The following is an 18,374-nucleotide window of genomic DNA, read 5'->3' on the forward strand; positions in this document are numbered from 1 at the left end:
GTTGCCTGGGATGGAACATTTAAGTTAGGAAAAGAGGTTGGATAGGCTTGGGTTGTTTATGCTGGAGCAGAGAAGACTGAGGGGGGACCTGATCGAGGTGTACACGATTATGAGGGGTATGTACAGGGTGGATAGGGAGCAACTGTTCCCCTTAGTTAAAGGGTCTGATAAGAGGGGACACAAGTTCAAGGTGAGAGGCAGGGGGTTTAGGGGGGATTTGAGGAAAAACCTTTTTACCCAAAGGGTGGTAACGGCCTGGAATGCACTGCCTGGAAGGGTGGTCGAGGCAGGTAACATCTCATCCTGTAAAAAGTACCTGAATGAGCACTTGGCACATCATAACATTCAAGGCTATGGGCCAAGTGCTGGCAAATGGGATTCGGTAGGCAGGTCAGGTGTTTTTCATGTGTGGCACTGGCGCAATAGGCCAAAGGGCCGCTTCTGCACTGTATTATTCTTTGATTCTGAGATAACGGTATGTTTATTGGCGCTGCAGCTGTCGCAAACCACCCGCTTAATGCGCCGCTCAGCGGACTTTAACTTCAGTCCGCTGAATCGCACCCGTTGTCAAGGAGGAGGTTAGAATTGGAGGGTGGGATACAGAGTTTACAGTGGGGCCAGCGGATAATGGTTTTGGTCTTGACTGTCTTTACCCATGTCATGGTGACTTGCGTGGTGGATTAGAATGTTGGCTGAGAGTGAAGGGAGTCCTTTCAGTGAAATATTCACTTTTGAGTTTTTCCTTTCAATAAATTTGATTATCTATGGTTTGCACCGAGATGCATGTCAATCAAATTGTCCTTATAGTTCTCGTCCACTCCTCCTCTATTTCTAACAACCATTTCTTTCTCGTTTGTTCCAGTGTCAGATTACACTCGCCACTCAAGTTCCTCAAGTGGAGATCTCAACAACACCACAACCACCTGCTGAGGTGGACAGTTCAAAGACCATTAACTGTTCCTGCCATAAGGGAGAGAAGGTATTTGGAGCGATTAATTGAATTAGACAATTGTCATTATTTCCCATGCCCAAAGCCAAAGGATAGAAGCAGGATAGTGGGTAAAATAACGCCAGAAAATGCTTGAAATAATCAGCAAGTTGGACAGCATGTGTGCAGAGAGAAACTGAATTGAAGTTTTGATGACTTTTTACCTGAAGGGTGAACGTTCTTTGGTTAACTTACAATAAATGGTAGCAGGCTGTGAAAGACCTGGGAAAAGACAGAGCGTTTTTGATTCTTGGCTTTTTCAAAAAGAAATCAATAGCAAATGATTAAACCAAGTATTACTTTGTGAGGACAGTGTTTTGAAGTCTCTCTCAAAGTAAACCACAACAAATTGTAAGTAGCACTGATATTCCTGGAAGTGAACGTGCCCTGCATTAGCAGAGTTTTCTATCACCTCTGGATTTAAATCTAGACCTGACTATTGCAATTGAAGTTGCCTCTCACCTTCTCTGCTGCCCTTGTTAAATAAGCTTAAATCAGTTTCAATCATGTTTCCTTTGTTGGTTCAGATTCAAAAAATGAACCAAAATGTAGTTTGGTGTGTAGTCTAGAAGAACAGGGAAAGAATTTTCACGTCTTTCTTTGAATTCAATTTATAATATAAACCCATCAATATAAAAAGTCACGAGGTTACTCTTATTTCAAAAGCTAATGCATACAGCAGTTACAGTACATGGTCTCTTACAAATGTTTCTCCACATTAAAGTGTTATTTTTATGAAAACTATTAAACCCTGACAGGTATCTTAATGTTTAGGTTAACATCTGCAAACATTGTGTGGAATTCTCCCATCCTGCCCACAATAGGTTTTGTGGTAAATGGGATTTGTTAGGCAGGTTGAAACTTTCCTAAAGACCGGTTAATGGGGGCCAGTTCGCCCACTGCCTGGCGGCGTGAATGTCATTTGCATTCATTTGCACCTCATGAAAACAGTTGTTTGCTTGAATCTCTTAGGTCTTCCAATCTCGCTCCACACCAGCAGGAAATCACGTCGGCCTCAAACCTGATTGAGAAAGAGTGGAATGCACAGACGGACCTGAATTCACTTGAGACTTTGAGTCCAAGATAAATGGTCTACCTGCCATAGTGCTGCGTTTCTCCTGTTATATTGAATGCCACTCTGTTGGGCAGACTGGGTTGTACCCTCCATATCCATACTGAGCTGGTCTTTATGGACAGCATTGAGTTGCAGGACTCATCGACCCTCCACTCCGGCAGACCAGAGTTTGACTGGATGTGGGGTGCAATGTAAGGGCGAGGGCTGATGAAGACAAAGATGAGCAATGTAGAAGGAGAGCTGTGCAAAGGCAGGAGAACAAAGGGTGAGGGGGCACGATGTAAGGCAGAAGGTTAAACAGTTGGATGAGCAAGATGAAGAATGGAAGGCAGAGGTAGACCAATGGGAGGGAAGATAAACCCCTCCCCTTGTTCAGCCAAGCCACAGTTCATAGTATAGGTAGATTGGCGATGATAAATTCCCTTAGTGACCATGTAATAGGCCTCAAGATGGGGAGAGGTCAGGTCTGAACGGGGCATTGAGGCATCATCAAAATCAAAGAGTTCAGGAGTCGGACAGGACTATCCGTGACCATCACTATTGGATCAAGGGTTAGAGAGGAAGCAAGAAGAATGATCGGAAGGAGGGAAACCTGAACATGATACTCCACCAACATGATTGGAGGGTTTTGTACAGCCCCGAGGGGAGGGCTGTATGAAATGCTCACAGATAAGGGGGTCAAAGGGATACCACATCATGTGCTGGAAGGAGATGCAAGCAGACTCCAGATAGGGTGGTTGATGTCCACATGGGGCAAGGACACCTCGCAAGTGATGGGATCGAGGGAAGGGTGGGAATATTCACCACAACTGGATCCAGAACAGGGATGGTTGCTGGGGAATAAGGGCTACCCACCTAAATGCCAGCTGATGGCTTTGGTGTGTCACCTTCAGACTCATACTGAGGAGAGGTATAATAATGCTCACAGCTCCACACCCTCCCTCACAGAGCAGCCTATAGTACTTCTGAAGATGTGACTCGGAAGGCTGGACAGCTCAGGTGGCTCTCTGTAATACACACTGGAGTGAGTTTCCTGCGTGATTGCAGTTCACAGTGCCCTTCACAACCTGGCTATGCAAATAGGTGAGCCCTCCCCAGAGGTCCTGAAGGTGGAATGTGAGTAACACAACAGATGGGATGGTGGTGATGTCAAAATGTCCATGAGAGAATGAATGCTGATATGTGCCCCACTAATGGATGAATGAGATCCATGAAGCGAATCACTGTTTGAATACATAATGGCATGAAAAGAGTTGGATAGTGGAGGGAGCTGAGAGAGCACTTCCTCTGGTGGAGCAGATGAGAAGATTCATGCTATTCCTGCACTGCGTGGTGCTTCTGGCACAGCTGCCAGCCATGCTGACCTCCTGGGCAATAACTTCCGAGACCGGAGAGGTGAGATTGGTGTCCTTCTTGGAGAGATCTCTTGGGTAGGTGACATGCCTCTGCACCCAGACTCCACAAATCAAAGCTTCAAGGACATGGTGGTTGAATCAGGGTGCAGACTTCTTCTTGAGGCTGCTAGCATTTTGCCTCTGAGTTCTGGACTTCCAGCATGGCATTGTGAAGACAGGTGGGTTGGAGAGAGTGATATAAGTGTACATGTGGAGCCCGGCAGCTGACAGTGGGTGGATGAATATGCCACTGGCCCATGAGTTGAATGCCACTTATGCAGAATTAAAGAAGCTCCAAGCACGGAATCGGGCGCATGTTCACATTATTTCAACCAGCAGGAACGGTGCTGCCAAAACTGCCCATCAATGCACTTAAAAAACAAAAAAGAAGAATGCTGTTCATTTATGCAGATGGAAAGACTTCAGATTGATTCAGATTTATGCTTCAGATTGATTTATTTATTCATTCCTCATTTCAAAAAGTGTAAGGTTTACCATGAGTTATAAGCGAGGAATGTTCACATCTCTTTTCCATGTTGCGAATTGGTAAGTTAATGATAACACCATGTAGTAATTAACGCTTCTCTCTAATGGTAATGTTTACTTCAGGTGGATACTGCCGACCAGACTTGTTTTTGTTCTGCACTGTCTGAAAGCAATGGCGAAAGACTGGCTACAGAAACGTCATATTCAAAACTACTTGCTGCTTGGAAATTGGAAAACCTCCTTAAAGTCCAACATTTTAAAATAAATTATATCTCTGGTACTTGATTGGAAAATAAAAGAAAGTTTATATTATTGCAACAATTTATGTACTGAATTTAGCAATCTAAAAATGCTGGGCACGATTCAACAAGACAAACATAAAGTGAAAGTGCTTTTTCGGGCGTATTTGGCAGTGTTTCTTGGGGGATGCAGTGCTTTTCAGCGGCACTTTGCCATTTATTTTGCCTTTGGAGGTTTCTCGGGTGAATACACATTTAGATGAGCCTAATGACTCTCTAGGCGAGATCAAGATCGTGCCGGGACTTGCGAGTCCGGTAACTCTCATGAGGTTATTCGCAGGCCGATTTTGGCGCCTACCGGGATTCAACCATTGTGTCCAGTTCCGAGCCGGCCGCCTGTTGAATGTAAGGATGAACAAGCTGAGCTCCTAACTCAGTAGGCCACACTCAGGTAGATATCCTGCACTGACACGCCAGCAAGACCGGCTCTTCGCAGATCAGGGCGCCATTGACAGTTTGAAAGGCTGCCCTGATCTCTAGATCACATTTCAGCACCACACCCACCCCCCAGCTTTCAGTATAACCCCCCACACTTCACCCCCCCCACCCCAAACCCTTTCTGTGGCCCTCCATCTCTCCCTCACCAATAATTTTATGGGCAACCTTGGGCCCAACCCCTGGCACCTGGAGACCTTGGCACTGCCATCCTGCCACCATGGCAGCACCCCTGCCAAGTTGGCAATGTCATCCACGAACAATGGCAATGCCAAGTCGGCACTACCAAGGTTCCAGGCTGGCAGTGCAAGGATGCCCATGTGCCAGGGGGAGTGCCAGGGTGCCACCTTGCCCTGTCCCCAACCATCCAGGGATCTCTAATCACCTGCAAAACCTCCCAAGATGCCATTACAGCTGATTCACATTTGAACGGCGCACAGTTGAGGCCTTGTCGGTGCAGGCGTTGAATCGTGGGCACCGGGTGAATTGGGTGAACGCATATTTAGAGAAGCCCAATGGCCCACTGGGCGAGTTCGGATTGCACTGGGCGTCGCAAGTCCAGTAACTCGCATGAGGTTTTTCACCTGGTGCGAAGGCCTATTTGGCATCTCCCAGGATTTGACCATCACTTCCTGACTCCAAGTCGGGCAAGACAAGGTTGTTGAATTATACCCAATAGCTCTTCCCTATTGACTGCAAGGATGAATTAACTGTGCTCCTAACTCAGTCGACTAGACAGGAGGTAGCTATAACATTCAGATACACAAATTCAAGAATATTGGGTGGGATTCTCCAACCCCCCGCCAGGTCGGAGAATCGGCGGGGGGCGGCGTGAATCCCGCCCCCGCCGGCTGCCTAATTTTCCGGCGCCGGAGATTTGGTGGGGGTGGGAATCGCGCCACGCCAGTCGGCGGGCTCCCCCCAGTGATTCTCGGGGCTGCGATGGGCCGAAGTCCCGCCTGTTCTATGGAGGTCTCGCGGGCGTATATTGAAGGTGGTCCCTTACCGGCGGGACCTGGCGGCGCGGGCGGGCTCCAGGGTCCTCGGGGGGGGGGGGGGGCGATCTGGCCCCGGGGGGCGCTCCCACGGTGGCCTAGCCCGCGATCAGGGCCCATGATCCGCGGGCGGCTTGTGCCACGGGGGCACTCTATTCCCACGCGCCGGCCGCGTAAACCTCCGCAATGGTCGGCGCGAAGGTGAACCCCCCTCCCCCCGTGCATGCACGGGGATGACGTCAGCAGCTGCTGACGCTCCCGTACATGCGCGGATCCGTGCCGGCAGGCGGAGTCCCTTCGGCCCCGGCTGGTGTGGCGCCAAAGGCCTTCCACGCCGGCCGGAGGGGCGCATACCACTCCGGCACCGGCCTAGCCCCTGAAGGTGCGGAGGATTCTGCACCTTTGGGGCGGCTGACGCTGGAGTGGTTCCCGCCACTCCGCCCCGCCGATTCCCGGGGAATCGCACCCCAGATTAGATGCACCCGAAGGAGGACAGATTACAAGTTGCTTTGTCTCACAGGAAGCTAATTGGCAAGATCATTGATTCCCATAAATAATCTCTTTCAAAATCATGAGAATAATGAGTTTAAGCTAAAAGCAAGTACCTGCAGAATCTGAAACAAAAACTGAAAATAATCTCAGCAGGTCTGACAACATTTATGGAGAGAGAGCAGAGAGCGAATGTTTTGAGTCTGGATGACTCTTTCTCAAAGAGTTTCAGCTTCTTTGGGTCAGTGGTAACTTGTTTCTGAATCAGAAGATTGAGTATTCCAAGTCCTGCTCCAGAAACAAGGGGCGCGATTCAGTGGACAACGCGTTTAGTGGGGTGTTTCTCTGTGGCTGCAGCACCGAGAAACACCTTGCTATCCAACAGCACTTTGCCATTTATCTTGCCCTCAGGTAGTTCCTCTCCGCCCAGGCCACACTAAAAAGGATTTTGTGCTGGAGAGCTTCAAGGCTGCTCATAGATCTGGACGCCATCTTGAAAGGCTGCCCCGATCTCCCCCCCCCCCCCCTCCTCCCGCCCTTTCAGGCCTGCCACACTCTTTTGACCCTATTCCAGCCTTGGGGAGGCCCCTGAGAACACCTCTCACCCCCCCCCCCCCACTGTACCTGGCAAGGCCAGACCCTTGGCAATGCCACCCACACATCATGGCAGTGGGAGTGACCCCTGTCCCCAACAACCCGAGGCCTCCAATGGCCTGGAAAACTACCCCCCCAACCCCCCCAAGCTGCTGTTATGACATTTGTGGAGACCAGTATTAAATGGCACCTTCGCAAGATCTCCCAGGTGCGGCTGGTGAGACCCGGATGCCAGCTGAATCCAGCGTCTAGGCTTTGGCTCACTTAAATATTCAGATCTGGATCACACCCAGTGAGGGCGAGATCCAGATCATGTCGGACGGAGCAAGTTGGGTATCCCCTGTATGGTTTCGCGCAAGGTGGGATTCCCGATTTGGGGCTCAGGCGTGATTCACCTGTTGCACCCAGATCCGCTCCGGTTGCAATGTACCTTCCCGTACCAGCCTCCCCGAACAGGCACCGGAATGAGGCGACTAGGGGCTTTTCACAGTAACTCCGTTTGAAGCCTACTTGTGACAATAAGCGATTTTCATTCATTTCATTTTCATTCATTTTCATTTATTTCATTTCATTTCATGTGAGTCACTGAATCGTGCCCAAGAGTATAAAATCTTGGTTAATATTTCACTGTAGTACTGGGATTGCTGCACTGTCAGAGTTGCTATCTTTCTGATAAAATGTTAAACTGAGGTCCTACCTTTGCACTCAGGCAGCCAGAGGAGCTCCAATGTTATTAATTTGAAGAATAGTGGTAGTTTCCCTGGTATCCAGGCTTAATAGTGATCTCTCATCTACAATACTAAATCAGATTTTGCAAGAGATTCTTTCTACAAGGATGTTTTTTCTCTTCTATATTTAAGTTTCCTCACTTTATACTACCATATCTTGTCCTATTAGGCTAACTGATAAGTCAATAATGTTCAGAACCTATTTGAGTTATTTTAGCTACTTCAGCGAGAAACTGTTATATATTTCCTGAGCTGATACCTATCCAATGAAATATTCTTTATATTCTGAGTATATCTGGTCAGATTAGCTTGTCATCCCTTTCTGCACTTCCCCCTATATGTCTGGCCATTGTTTATTTTATAGAGAATCCTTACCGGAGGATAGGCACCCGGAGGAAACTCACGCAGGCATGGGGAGAATATGCAAACTCCACACAGGCAGCCACCCAAGGCCGGAGTCGAACCCTGGTCCCTGCCACTGTGGGCACCAATGCTAACCACTGTGCACTGTGCTGCCCATTTTGAATCAAACCTGAACTAGCTGTTGCGGTCTCTATCTGATGTATTTCTAATATTTGTTTCTGAATAGCAATTTTTTCTGATACTTTGCTTCTGTTGCAATTTCCACAGGGCGATCTTGGTCTACCTGGTTTTCAAGGACCCAGAGGCACAAAGGTGAGTTTGGGTCGAGAGGACCAAGATTGTGACTTGTAATTATTTAAAGAGTTCTGTTCGGATTTTGCAGGATAATGTTGTATTAATAGACAAAGGGCAGGGTTTCCTGTGCCTTTGAGGTGTCGGAGATTGCCCGTCATTGGGCAGTGGCAGAATCTTTTGGTCCCGCCGATATTTACGAGGATTTGCGGGTCCTGTACCTTCCACCACAAAGGAACACACCATGGGGAAGTCACCATTGGAGGGACCAGAGCATCCCCCCAGTGGACATGGCTGCAACATTTTGGACATAGAAAATTTCCCCCCTAACGTGTCTGATGCAAAGTCCCTTCACTTGGGATAAGCAACAACATTTTCACCTCTGATATCCAAGTTGCAATCTAAAATTGGCTGGCGCGTTGGAAGCATGTTCCTTCTGTCAATTAAATGAATTCCATGTTAAATGAGTTTGGTCAATCCATAGTCACAACTCTCCACGACGAAACATTTGAGAGTAAAAGCAGAAACTGCTGGAAAACTCAACAGTGCTGGCAATATTTGTGGAGAGAGAGAGAAACACAGAGTTAACATTTTGAGTCCAATAGGACCCTTTTTCGGAACTGGGGAGAGGTAGAAATGTGATGGGTTTTGTGCTGCTGAAAAAGTGGTGAGGGGAAAGTGGAGCAAATGGAAGGTTAGGATAGGTTAGAGGGTGGGGAGTTAAATGAAAAATTGTCATGGAAAAAACATATAGGCAATGGTGATGATAGTATTAATGAAACAAACCATTGGTCTCGAACTGGTGTGAATGGCAGAATAAAGGCCAGCACTCTCTGAAAGCAAAACTTCTAAACAAGATACATACTAGCAGTTGGGGATTTAAAAAAAACAACATGGAAGACAGACAGAGTTTATGATCTGAAATTGTTGAACTCAACTGGCTGTAAAGTGCCTAATTGAAAGATAAGACGCTGTTCCTCCAGCTTGTGTTGGGCTTCACTGGACATTGAAGCCCATCGAAGACTGAATTGTGAGAATTCAAGGGAGGTGGTGAATTGAAATGGCATGTGACAGGAAGCTGGGGTCATGCTTGCAGTTTGGACAAAGGTGTTCTACAAAGCAGACATCCAGTCTGAATTTAGTCTATCCAATGTAGAGGATACTGCATTCTGAGCAGTGAATACCATAGGTTAAGTTGAAAGAGGGACACATAAATTGCTGCGTCGCGAGGAAGAAGTGTTTGGGGCCTTGGGCAGTCAGGAGGGAGGAAGAAAAGGGTCAGATGTTACACATCCTGCAATTGCATGGGTAGGTGCCTGGGGAATGGGATGAGAGGTGGGGAGTGACCACGGTGTCGTGGAGGGAAAAGCCCCTTTGGAATGCTGATAGGAGAGGAGAGTGGAGTTTGGTGATGGCATCATGCTGAACATGGTGAAAAATGTGATGGATAATCTTCCATATACAGAGACTAATATGGTGGATTGTGAGGGAGGGGAAAGGGGTGAAAGCAGATGCAAAGGAAATGGGCCTGATATGGTTGGAGGCCCTGTCAAGCACAGTGGGACAGAATTCTCATTTGAGGAATAAAGAAGATATTTCAAAAGCATAATTGTGGAGGGAATCATCATCAGAACCAATGGAGATGGAGAAGCTGGGAAAATGGAATAGAGTCCGAGAGGAAACAGGGTGTGAGAAAATGGAGTCAAGGTAGTTGTGGGAATTGAAACGAAAAGGAAAATGCTGGAAAATCTCAGCAAGTCTGGCAGCATCTGTAGGGAGAGAAAAGAGCGAATGTTTCGAGTCCAATGGGAGTTGGTGGGCTTGTATTGAATATTATTAGACAGCCTATCTCCAGAAATAGAGGCAGGACAGTCAAGGAAGAGAAGGTAAGTGCTGGAGACGGACTATGTGAAGCTCAGAGAAGGGGGGAAATTGGAAATTAAAACTGGTGACATTTTACAGATCTGGATAAGTGCACAAAGCGACATTTATCCAGTCAGCGATATAACAAAACATATTGTGGGGGGAGGCCTGAGTAGGACTGCTACGAGGAATGTTGCATATACCCCACAAAAAGACAGGCATAACTGGAGCCTGTGCAGATCACAATAGCTGCACCTTTTATTGGGAGAAAGTGGGATGGGTTACAAGAGGAATTGTTCAATTAGATCATTGGTTCAGCCAGGCGGAGGAGTATTTAGGTGGATGGGGATTGTTCAGGCCCAATGAAAAGCGGAAAGCCTTCTCCCACCCATGTTGGTGGGGGATGGAGGTATAGAGGGATTGAATGTCCATGGTGAAGTGGAGGTGGTTCGGGCCAGGAAACTAGAAATTCTTAAAATGACATGGGGCATAAGAATCACAAATGTAGATGGGAAGGGACTGAACAAAGGGAGAAAAGTGGAGTCAAGCTAGGAAGAAATAAGTTCAGTGGGGCAGGAACAGGCTGATATGATGGGTCTACTAGGACAGTCTTGTTTAGGATTTTGAGAAGGAGGTAGAAGCGAGCTGCATCGAATTGGGTGACTACAAGAGTGCCAAGGGCACATAGGAGTTGGCTGCAAGGGGGGTTTCTCCTGGGCTGGAGAGGCTCAGATCAGGGGTCTGTCCTGGGGTGAGGGTTGTTTGGCTGTTCTTCCCATCTGTAGCCTTTAAACTCTGTCTGTCAGTATCTCAAAAATAGTTTTGTGATAATAAGGTGAAACTATAGCCTAAACCCTTTAAACAGGCTGTCAGTATGCCAAGTTAAAAGATCTGTAAGATGAAGGTAAAAGTATTCCCTTTAATGTGGTGCAAACCTTTGATGTGATTTCAATTTCATTGCTCTTTAACCTTTTCTAGTCTGTTTGCAAGTGTAGAAGCCGAAAAGCTTTGTAGTGTATTTGTTACATTCAATTTCATGGACTATTGCCTTCGACAAGCTTCTCTGATGAACAGGTCCAGGCAATTTCAAAGGGAGGATTAAGATTGATTATTTATACAGCTCTGCAGCCATCTATTTTCTCAGAGGAACAGTGGTTTTTCTAACCGCAGTTTTTTTCAGAGGCTGTCTCTTTGTTCTCAATGCTGATTGTAGGGATGGTAATCACCCCCCCCCCCCCCCCCCCCCCCCCCCCCCCCCCCCCACCACCACCACCTTTCCATCCCTCGGACTACTAGATGCCAGGTTAGCATTGCCAGGGTCGGGGCCTGAAGGGGAAATAGCGGAGCAGGGTTGAAGGGTGGAACTGTGAGGGATGAGATAGGGAATGAGGGGGGGACTGAGGGAGGAGCTGAAGGGGGGATTGAGGGGGACCTTGCCAGCAATCCAGGGGGAGCACTGAAGCATCATTTTGACATGGGTTTGCCCTTTAAAAACAGAGCCCCGGTCTCGGAGGTGTGGAAACTGTCAGAAAGATTATTTCCTACCCCTCTCAGATCCAGGGGAAACTCTGGTGTGTCATTGAACGGCACTGAAAAACCGATTGAGGGTAAAATATTTTCTAAGTGCCACTGAATGCCACATCAATATCATTCTATGTGCCAGTTTTCCCGCTGGCGGGGACAGTTGTTGCGGGATTCTCCGTCGACGGGATCATCCGCTTCGCCGGCAGCACATCCACGCCCGCAGGTTTCCTGACGGCGTGGGATGGCCACAATGGGAAACGGCATTGGCTGCATGCCGGAATGGAGAATCCCGCTGCCGGTGGGGGCGCACTGCGCAGGAAAATGGGGCAAGTGGGATGGAGAATCCTGCCCTTAGTCTCCGATCGGGAGAATCGAACCCTTCATCACACATTTGATCCTGACATGGACTCGAATTGAATGTCAGTGAGTGTTGAGAAACTGGTCTTGATGCCAAGACAACATTCAGTCGAGAATGGCATCAAGGACTCTGAGAAAAGCTCAATTCAATGCGATTCAAAGGGGAAACCCTGAACACAAATTGTCCTTTTGTTGTCATTGAAAAACTGAGGTGAACGGCCAAGGTTTGTACATAACAAAAATGTCAAAATCCAGGTGAAAAGATGCACTAAATCAGATAGGTTGGTTGTTGAACCCTCTTGTCCCCTCCCTTTACACACAGACACATTTGCCTCCACCAAATGATAGTAATTGTGTCCGACTCCACTGGAAAAATGCTTGTGATGGGCCGATATAAACAAACCTGTGATTAGTTGCACAGTTATTGACTTGAACCTGAAAGCTTGTTTTTATTTCTTGCTGGCAGGGTGATACAGGAGCTTATGGTCCCAAAGGAGAAAAAGGAGAACCAGTAAGTACTTACATATTCAGTGGAAATTCTAAGTCAGTGATGGTAACATGGTGGAATAGCATGTTGGCGTTGGCGTCCTCAGTTCTGTCTCTGAGCTGGCATTTCAGTGTTGCATTGTCAGTTGAAATGTTGAACCTGAAAGCACCTTTTCACAAGTCTCAAATGGATGCAAAATAAAATGTGATATTATTCGAAGAGGAGCAGCGAAACCAAGTCTTCAGGACTCTTTGCAAGAATACCAGTATAAGGCGAAGACAACAATTCATATTGTATGAGAAGAGAGTGCTGATTGGCTGGCAAGTGTGCTCTGTTGTTTTCACCTTATATTGGTATTGTTGCAAAGTGATGAGTACACGATGAAAAGGTTTGACATGTCTGTTTTTTTCAGCAGTTTCTTGTTCAACCAATACCGGCAAAACAGAGCTGCTAGTCATTCATCTCGTAATAGTTTTATAGAGTTTAGCTGACACAGATGATTGCTGTGACTACCTCCATAATAAGTCACTGATGGTGCTTCATTGTTTCAAGGCATTTTGAGATGTTTCAGCGTGATTAGTTATGCCATGAAACTACTAAATGGCAGAAGATTTCAGCACTGAAAAAGGCCATTCAGCCCTTGCTCGGGTAATCTAAAACCTAATCTCACTGCTCTAGCCCAGCATCTTCCACTGCCTCAAATATTTATTATATTTCCATTTAAGGTGATTTGAACATTCCCCACTTAAAAACCCTCCGTGTGAAAGTAAAATGTTCTCCTTGCCGCTCCCATTCTAATTCTTTTACCAAACTAATGTGTGATACAATCACAGATAACGCTGAAGGAAAACTCAACATGTCTGGTAGCATCTATGGAGAGAGAAACAGAGGACGGGATTTTCCTACCCTTCCAGCCGGTGGGATATTCCAGACCCGCTGAACGCGACCCCCCTTCTGGGAATGATGGGTTCCCACTGGCAAGCTGGAAGATCCTGCTGGCAGCTAATGGCGAGCCATCTCCACCACTGACAACATGCCATGAGCGGATGGGGGCGGCAAGAATCAGAATTAACGTTTCAAATCATCCGTCTCTTCTTTGGAGCTGTTTCTAAATTCTGATTGTACCAGTTGTTCGCTCCACCTTCCATTAAATGGAAGAAACCATTAACAATTAAAAAACAAATATTCACCAAATAAATGATGCATGATGCAAATTGCATCAAAAGATATGCTTCATGACTAAAGTTTCATGTAGCCGCATCTTTGATCACATTTGGCAAGTGTTTCCGGGAGGTGAGATCAGTCCTCGGACTGTAGATCCCTGGCAATCCTTTCTCAGGCCTCCTCTTGCCATCAGCTGTCTTTGAAGAATTCTCTTCAATCAAGAGGTTCCTCCAAGTAGGTCTCTACTGAGCAGGCATTAATGTCTGTGATGCATTTCTTGAGGTAAGCCTTCAGGATGTCTTTGAAGCGCTTCCTTTGTCCTGCTCTTGTACAGGAGCATTTCTTGAACTGGGCAAAGATTTACTTTGGCAGTCGGGCTCTGACATGCTAAGCACATGTCCGGCTCAGCGGAGCTGATTTTGGATTATCATGGTGTCGATGTTGTGCTCTTGGCTCCTTCAAGGATGCTGATTTAAGTACACCTGTGCTCCCAGCTGATGCAGAGAATCCATCTCAGACATTATTGATGGAATCTCTCCATGGCCTTGACGTGGCATCTGTATGTAGTCCAAGTTTCTGAGCCTCATAGAGGAGTTTGGAGTACGCAAGGATCTGCACTGATGTCACAGTCATCAAGACTCTTGTCTTTATGCGTCCAAAGGAGGCACTGGTGAATTAGATATATGTTGGATCTCCGCATCGATGTCATGCTCCACATTTGGTAGCGTTTCTCAAAACAAATGGGAGCGATGACACATCCTTGCTTGACTCCAGTCTTGATCTCAAAGGTTCCTGTGTTATTTCTGTCAGTGGGGATTGTCGCAGATATCTTGTCATGGAGGAATTGGAGGCTGTTGATGAATTTCTCTGGACAGGCAGCCATTTACAGGGTCATCCATAGCACTTCCTGATTGACTGAGACAAAAGCCTTGGTCAGATCAATGTAGGCCATGTAGAGTAGTTGGTGTTGCTCCTGGAAACATCCTCTTGAAGTTACCAAGCAGTGAAAATCATGTCCTCTGTTCCATAGTTTGGTCAGAAGCCACATGGCTTTCGATAAGGATTTCTTCAGAGACTGGGAGAAGTCGGCTAGCGAGGATACAGGTGATGATCTTCCCGGAGAGTAGGGAGATTTCTTGGTAGTCCCCACAGTCCGCTGTGTCTCCTTTCTTGGTGGTGATGATGGCATCTCTGAGGTTGGCAGGGATCTTTTCTCCATCTCAGATTTTCATGAACATCTAATGGAGATGATGGGTGATCTCTTCTCCTCCAAGTTTGAAAATCTCCGCTGGAATCCTGTCCACTCCTGTGGCTTTTACATTCTTCATGTGTTTCATGGCAGCTTCGACTTCATCCAGGCTTGGCAGGAGTCCAAGATCACCTTTGATGGGAAGTTAGGGGATTTTTTCAATCACATTCTCATCTATGATTGTATCACGGTTTAGGTGTTCTTTAAAGTGTTCTCTTCATCGACGGCCGATGTTTTCTGTCTCCAAAGAGGGTTCGATCCTTACTCTGCACCAGTTTGAGTGGGTGTTGGGTCCATATATTGTGTTGGTGGCACTGAAGAATCCCTGAGTGTGCTGGTTGTCAGTGAGGAGTTGCAGCTCCTTAGCTTTCTCAGTGCACCACTGGTTCTTGATTTCCTTTGTACTCTGCCTGATTGATGAGCATCTCCTCTTTGTCTTGCTGGTTATGTCGTTTGCCAGGCAGGGAGAGCTTTCCTCTTCTTGTCGGATGAGGTCTTGGATGATGTGGTAATTCTCGTCAAACCAGTCTTGGTGTTTATGGTCTTTTAACCAGTGGTTTCTTCACAGTTTGAGATGATGGCTACCTTCAGCTTTTTCCAGTTTTCCTCTGCTCCATTAGAATGGACACTTTGGAGATTTCGGAGAAAACATTTTTGGAAGTTCACTGACACATTTGGCTCTTGCAGCCACTCAACATTGATGTTTTTCTGAGCTGTTTCTTTATTGTTCACTGCTTCTGGTGGAGATTGATGGAAATAGAGGAGCGGATGAGCCCGTTTCCTGTCCAACAGTCATCTGCACTAGTCATCGCTTTGGTGATGTGGACATCCTTTTGGTCTCGGGATCGGACGATGAGGAAGTCGATCATGAGCCAGAGCTTTGATCGTGGATATCTCCAGGAAGTCTAGAACTTGTCTTTTTTGTGGAACAGTGTGCGACAAGCTGGTGTTCCCTAAATTTGGTGAAATTCCCAACTCCTTCCTTTCCAATGGTTCCTTTCCAGGTTTGGGAATCCTTTACATCCCTTGTGTGGATGTCCCCAAGGAAGATGATCTTATCTTCCTCAGGAATATTGGAGAGTATGGTATCCATGATGGAGTAGGAGCCTCCTTTAAACTCATCATTGGAATCAAAGTTTGGGGCATAGACACTCACGAACGTTACTTGCTGGTTCTTGGCATGTTGTCGACAGAGGGTCATGAGGCACTCATTGATGCTAAGAAGGAGCTCTGAGAGTCAGTTGATGAGTTTGTTCTTGATGGTGAATTCAATTCCATGTGTCTTGGGCTGATCCTCTCCAGAAGAAGGTGCAACCTTCCATCTTTCCTCAGCTGCCCATCACCTGTACTTCAGGTCTCTTGCTGGGCAGCAAACACAATGTTGAAGTGCTTGAGTTCATGGGAAACGAGCAGTTCTCCGTTCCAGTCAATTGTTTTGCTCATTTTCCGTGAAGATTCACACGTTCCAGGTTCCAAAATTAAGTTTAACTTTGATTTTCTGACTGCAGGTATATGAGCTGGTGGGTGCAGTTTCCCAGTCAGCTTGGTGTCCTTTAGGACACCTTTTTTATTCGATATAAAGAATGCTGCCAAAATGCTCTAATTTCCATATTCCAACAGTGAGATGACTGAATCGACCACATGCCAGTCTGAAACTAGGGACTTCCAGATCTCATGCTCCTGTCCCCATTATCTCTCGCCATCGGGCTTGTCTGTGTGGAGAGTGGTGGTGTTGGTTTCATCTCGATAGATACCTGGTGTGGGGCATCTTTTAAAATGGCACATCAGCAGGCACAAGGTCCTTGACAGAGGGTAGGTCCAGTTCCAGTGGCAAGGGAACGTCAAAGACGGGGGGGGGGGGGGGAATCTCCCTCCGGCTGCAGCCTTTTTCACCATCGCAGCCATTAATGCAATGTGCGCATCTGCTGCCTGATCCACCATTGAGGACTTGTTTTGGATTGCGCTTTGTTTGGTTCCTCCCGTCCAAACTTTCCGTCAAGGGTGATCCTGCTGGGAGTTTCAGATTCCCGATGGCATTGCTCTCAAGATCAACAAAATGTTCAAGCCCTCCACTGCGACAAGGTGGCAATCCAAAGAAAGACTTATTTTAAATAATCCCCCTTCACCCATTTTCTTGTTGCTACACAATTTTACACCTATGTTTAAGAGTTAGTTACTCTCTGGAAAAATATCTGTTCAAAATGGAAGAGATTCCCCATAGTATCAGAACTCCTGATGAACGGTGTATACAGCTGCTTTAGCCATTTATGCCATCTCTTTCGGTGTCCACTGATCTGCCAACCAAAGTTATAGAGACATATTTCATGGAAATTCCAGATCCACATGTTTGACAAGTGCCTTCCCTTTAAAGGAGGCCTGCAGAAATTGAGAATGACCTGTGCAAAGTGGCCAACAAACCTTTGACAAAGTACCAGTTCTTTTATGATATAATTGAGAAAGATGGAACAGAATGGTCAGTTTAGGTGGGATATTTTTAAGTTTACATTAATGATGGCACTGGGAGGTAGCTTTACTGATAACCTTCTTTATATTCCAGGGCAGAATAAGCTCTACTTCACAAGGAAAAGGTGAAAAGGTAAGACTATTTTCTAGGCTGGGAAAATTCACTCTCAGATGAGGGTACATGTGTGCCAGTACATGTGAAAAAAATGTGTGAAAATGATTTGGATATAACTCTCCATTTTAATGCAAAATTGAAAACCATGAAAAATGTAAATTTGAAAACAATCCCAAAAGCAAAACTACGGTGGATGATGGAGGTCTGAAATAAAATTAGAAAGTGCTGGAAAAGCTCAGTAGGTCTGGCAGCATCTGTGGAAAGACAAACAGAGTTTAACGTGACTTCTTTGGGGTTTATGCTGTTGGACAAGTGGTGATGGTCAAGTGGAGTAAATGGGAAGAATAGGGATTGGTTAGATGCCGGGGAAGATTAAATGACAAAGATGTCTTGCAACAACAGGCAAAGGGAGTGATCACGGTTGTGTGAAAGAATCTAAACAATGGTCCCGAGAAGGTGTTAAGAAGATCAGTGTTAAGAAGATCACTTTGAACAAGCTCTACCTATCTCTATCTCCTTGGGCTGCATTTCGGACTCAAACAATGTGTGAAAGTAAGAAATTTGTATGAGGATCATCGGTCAAAATTGACTTCACGTATTTACACGTAACTTCTCCTGAGTCACATTGGGATGGAATTCACCAGCGCCTCTTGAAGCGAGTTTTTCCATGTGAAGGCAGCTCACCATGAGTTGCCAGTGGAATCTTGCGGTCCCACTGAAGTCGATGCTGATTTACATTCCTTGCCCATACCACTGTTGGGGAAAACCACAGCGGTGTCGAATTCAGCAAGACTGGAAGATCCTGCCCATGGGAAGAGCTGGAAACCACCCCTGCTTCCATTCATCTATCACCCCAGCTGTCTGTGCACAACATTGACAAACACTTCAATTTTTAAATTCTCACTCTGGTTTTGGAACACTTCCATGGCCCCAGCCCTCCCTATTTCTGTAACCTCCTCCAGCCATACAACTCTCTGAAATCTCCACTGATCTCCAATTCTGGTCCCTGACGCAT

General features: G+C 46.5%; 1 protein-coding gene across 1 annotated transcript in view; it reads left to right on the forward strand.

Moving 5' to 3' along the window:
* col22a1 (collagen, type XXII, alpha 1) overlaps positions 1-18,374 on the forward strand; it is a 375,895-nt gene that overhangs the window by 154,952 nt on the left and 202,569 nt on the right. The window contains exons 9-12 of the mRNA XM_038808788.1: positions 863-979; positions 8,114-8,158; positions 12,348-12,392; positions 17,339-17,377. Of these exons, the coding sequence (XP_038664716.1) occupies positions 863-979; positions 8,114-8,158; positions 12,348-12,392; positions 17,339-17,377 (246 nt within the window). The remainder of the gene's footprint in view (positions 1-862; positions 980-8,113; positions 8,159-12,347; positions 12,393-17,338; positions 17,378-18,374) is intronic.

Source organism: Scyliorhinus canicula, chromosome 10 (assembly GCF_902713615.1).
Source record: "Scyliorhinus canicula chromosome 10, sScyCan1.1, whole genome shotgun sequence".
Taxonomy (NCBI): Eukaryota; Metazoa; Chordata; class Chondrichthyes; order Carcharhiniformes; family Scyliorhinidae; genus Scyliorhinus; species Scyliorhinus canicula.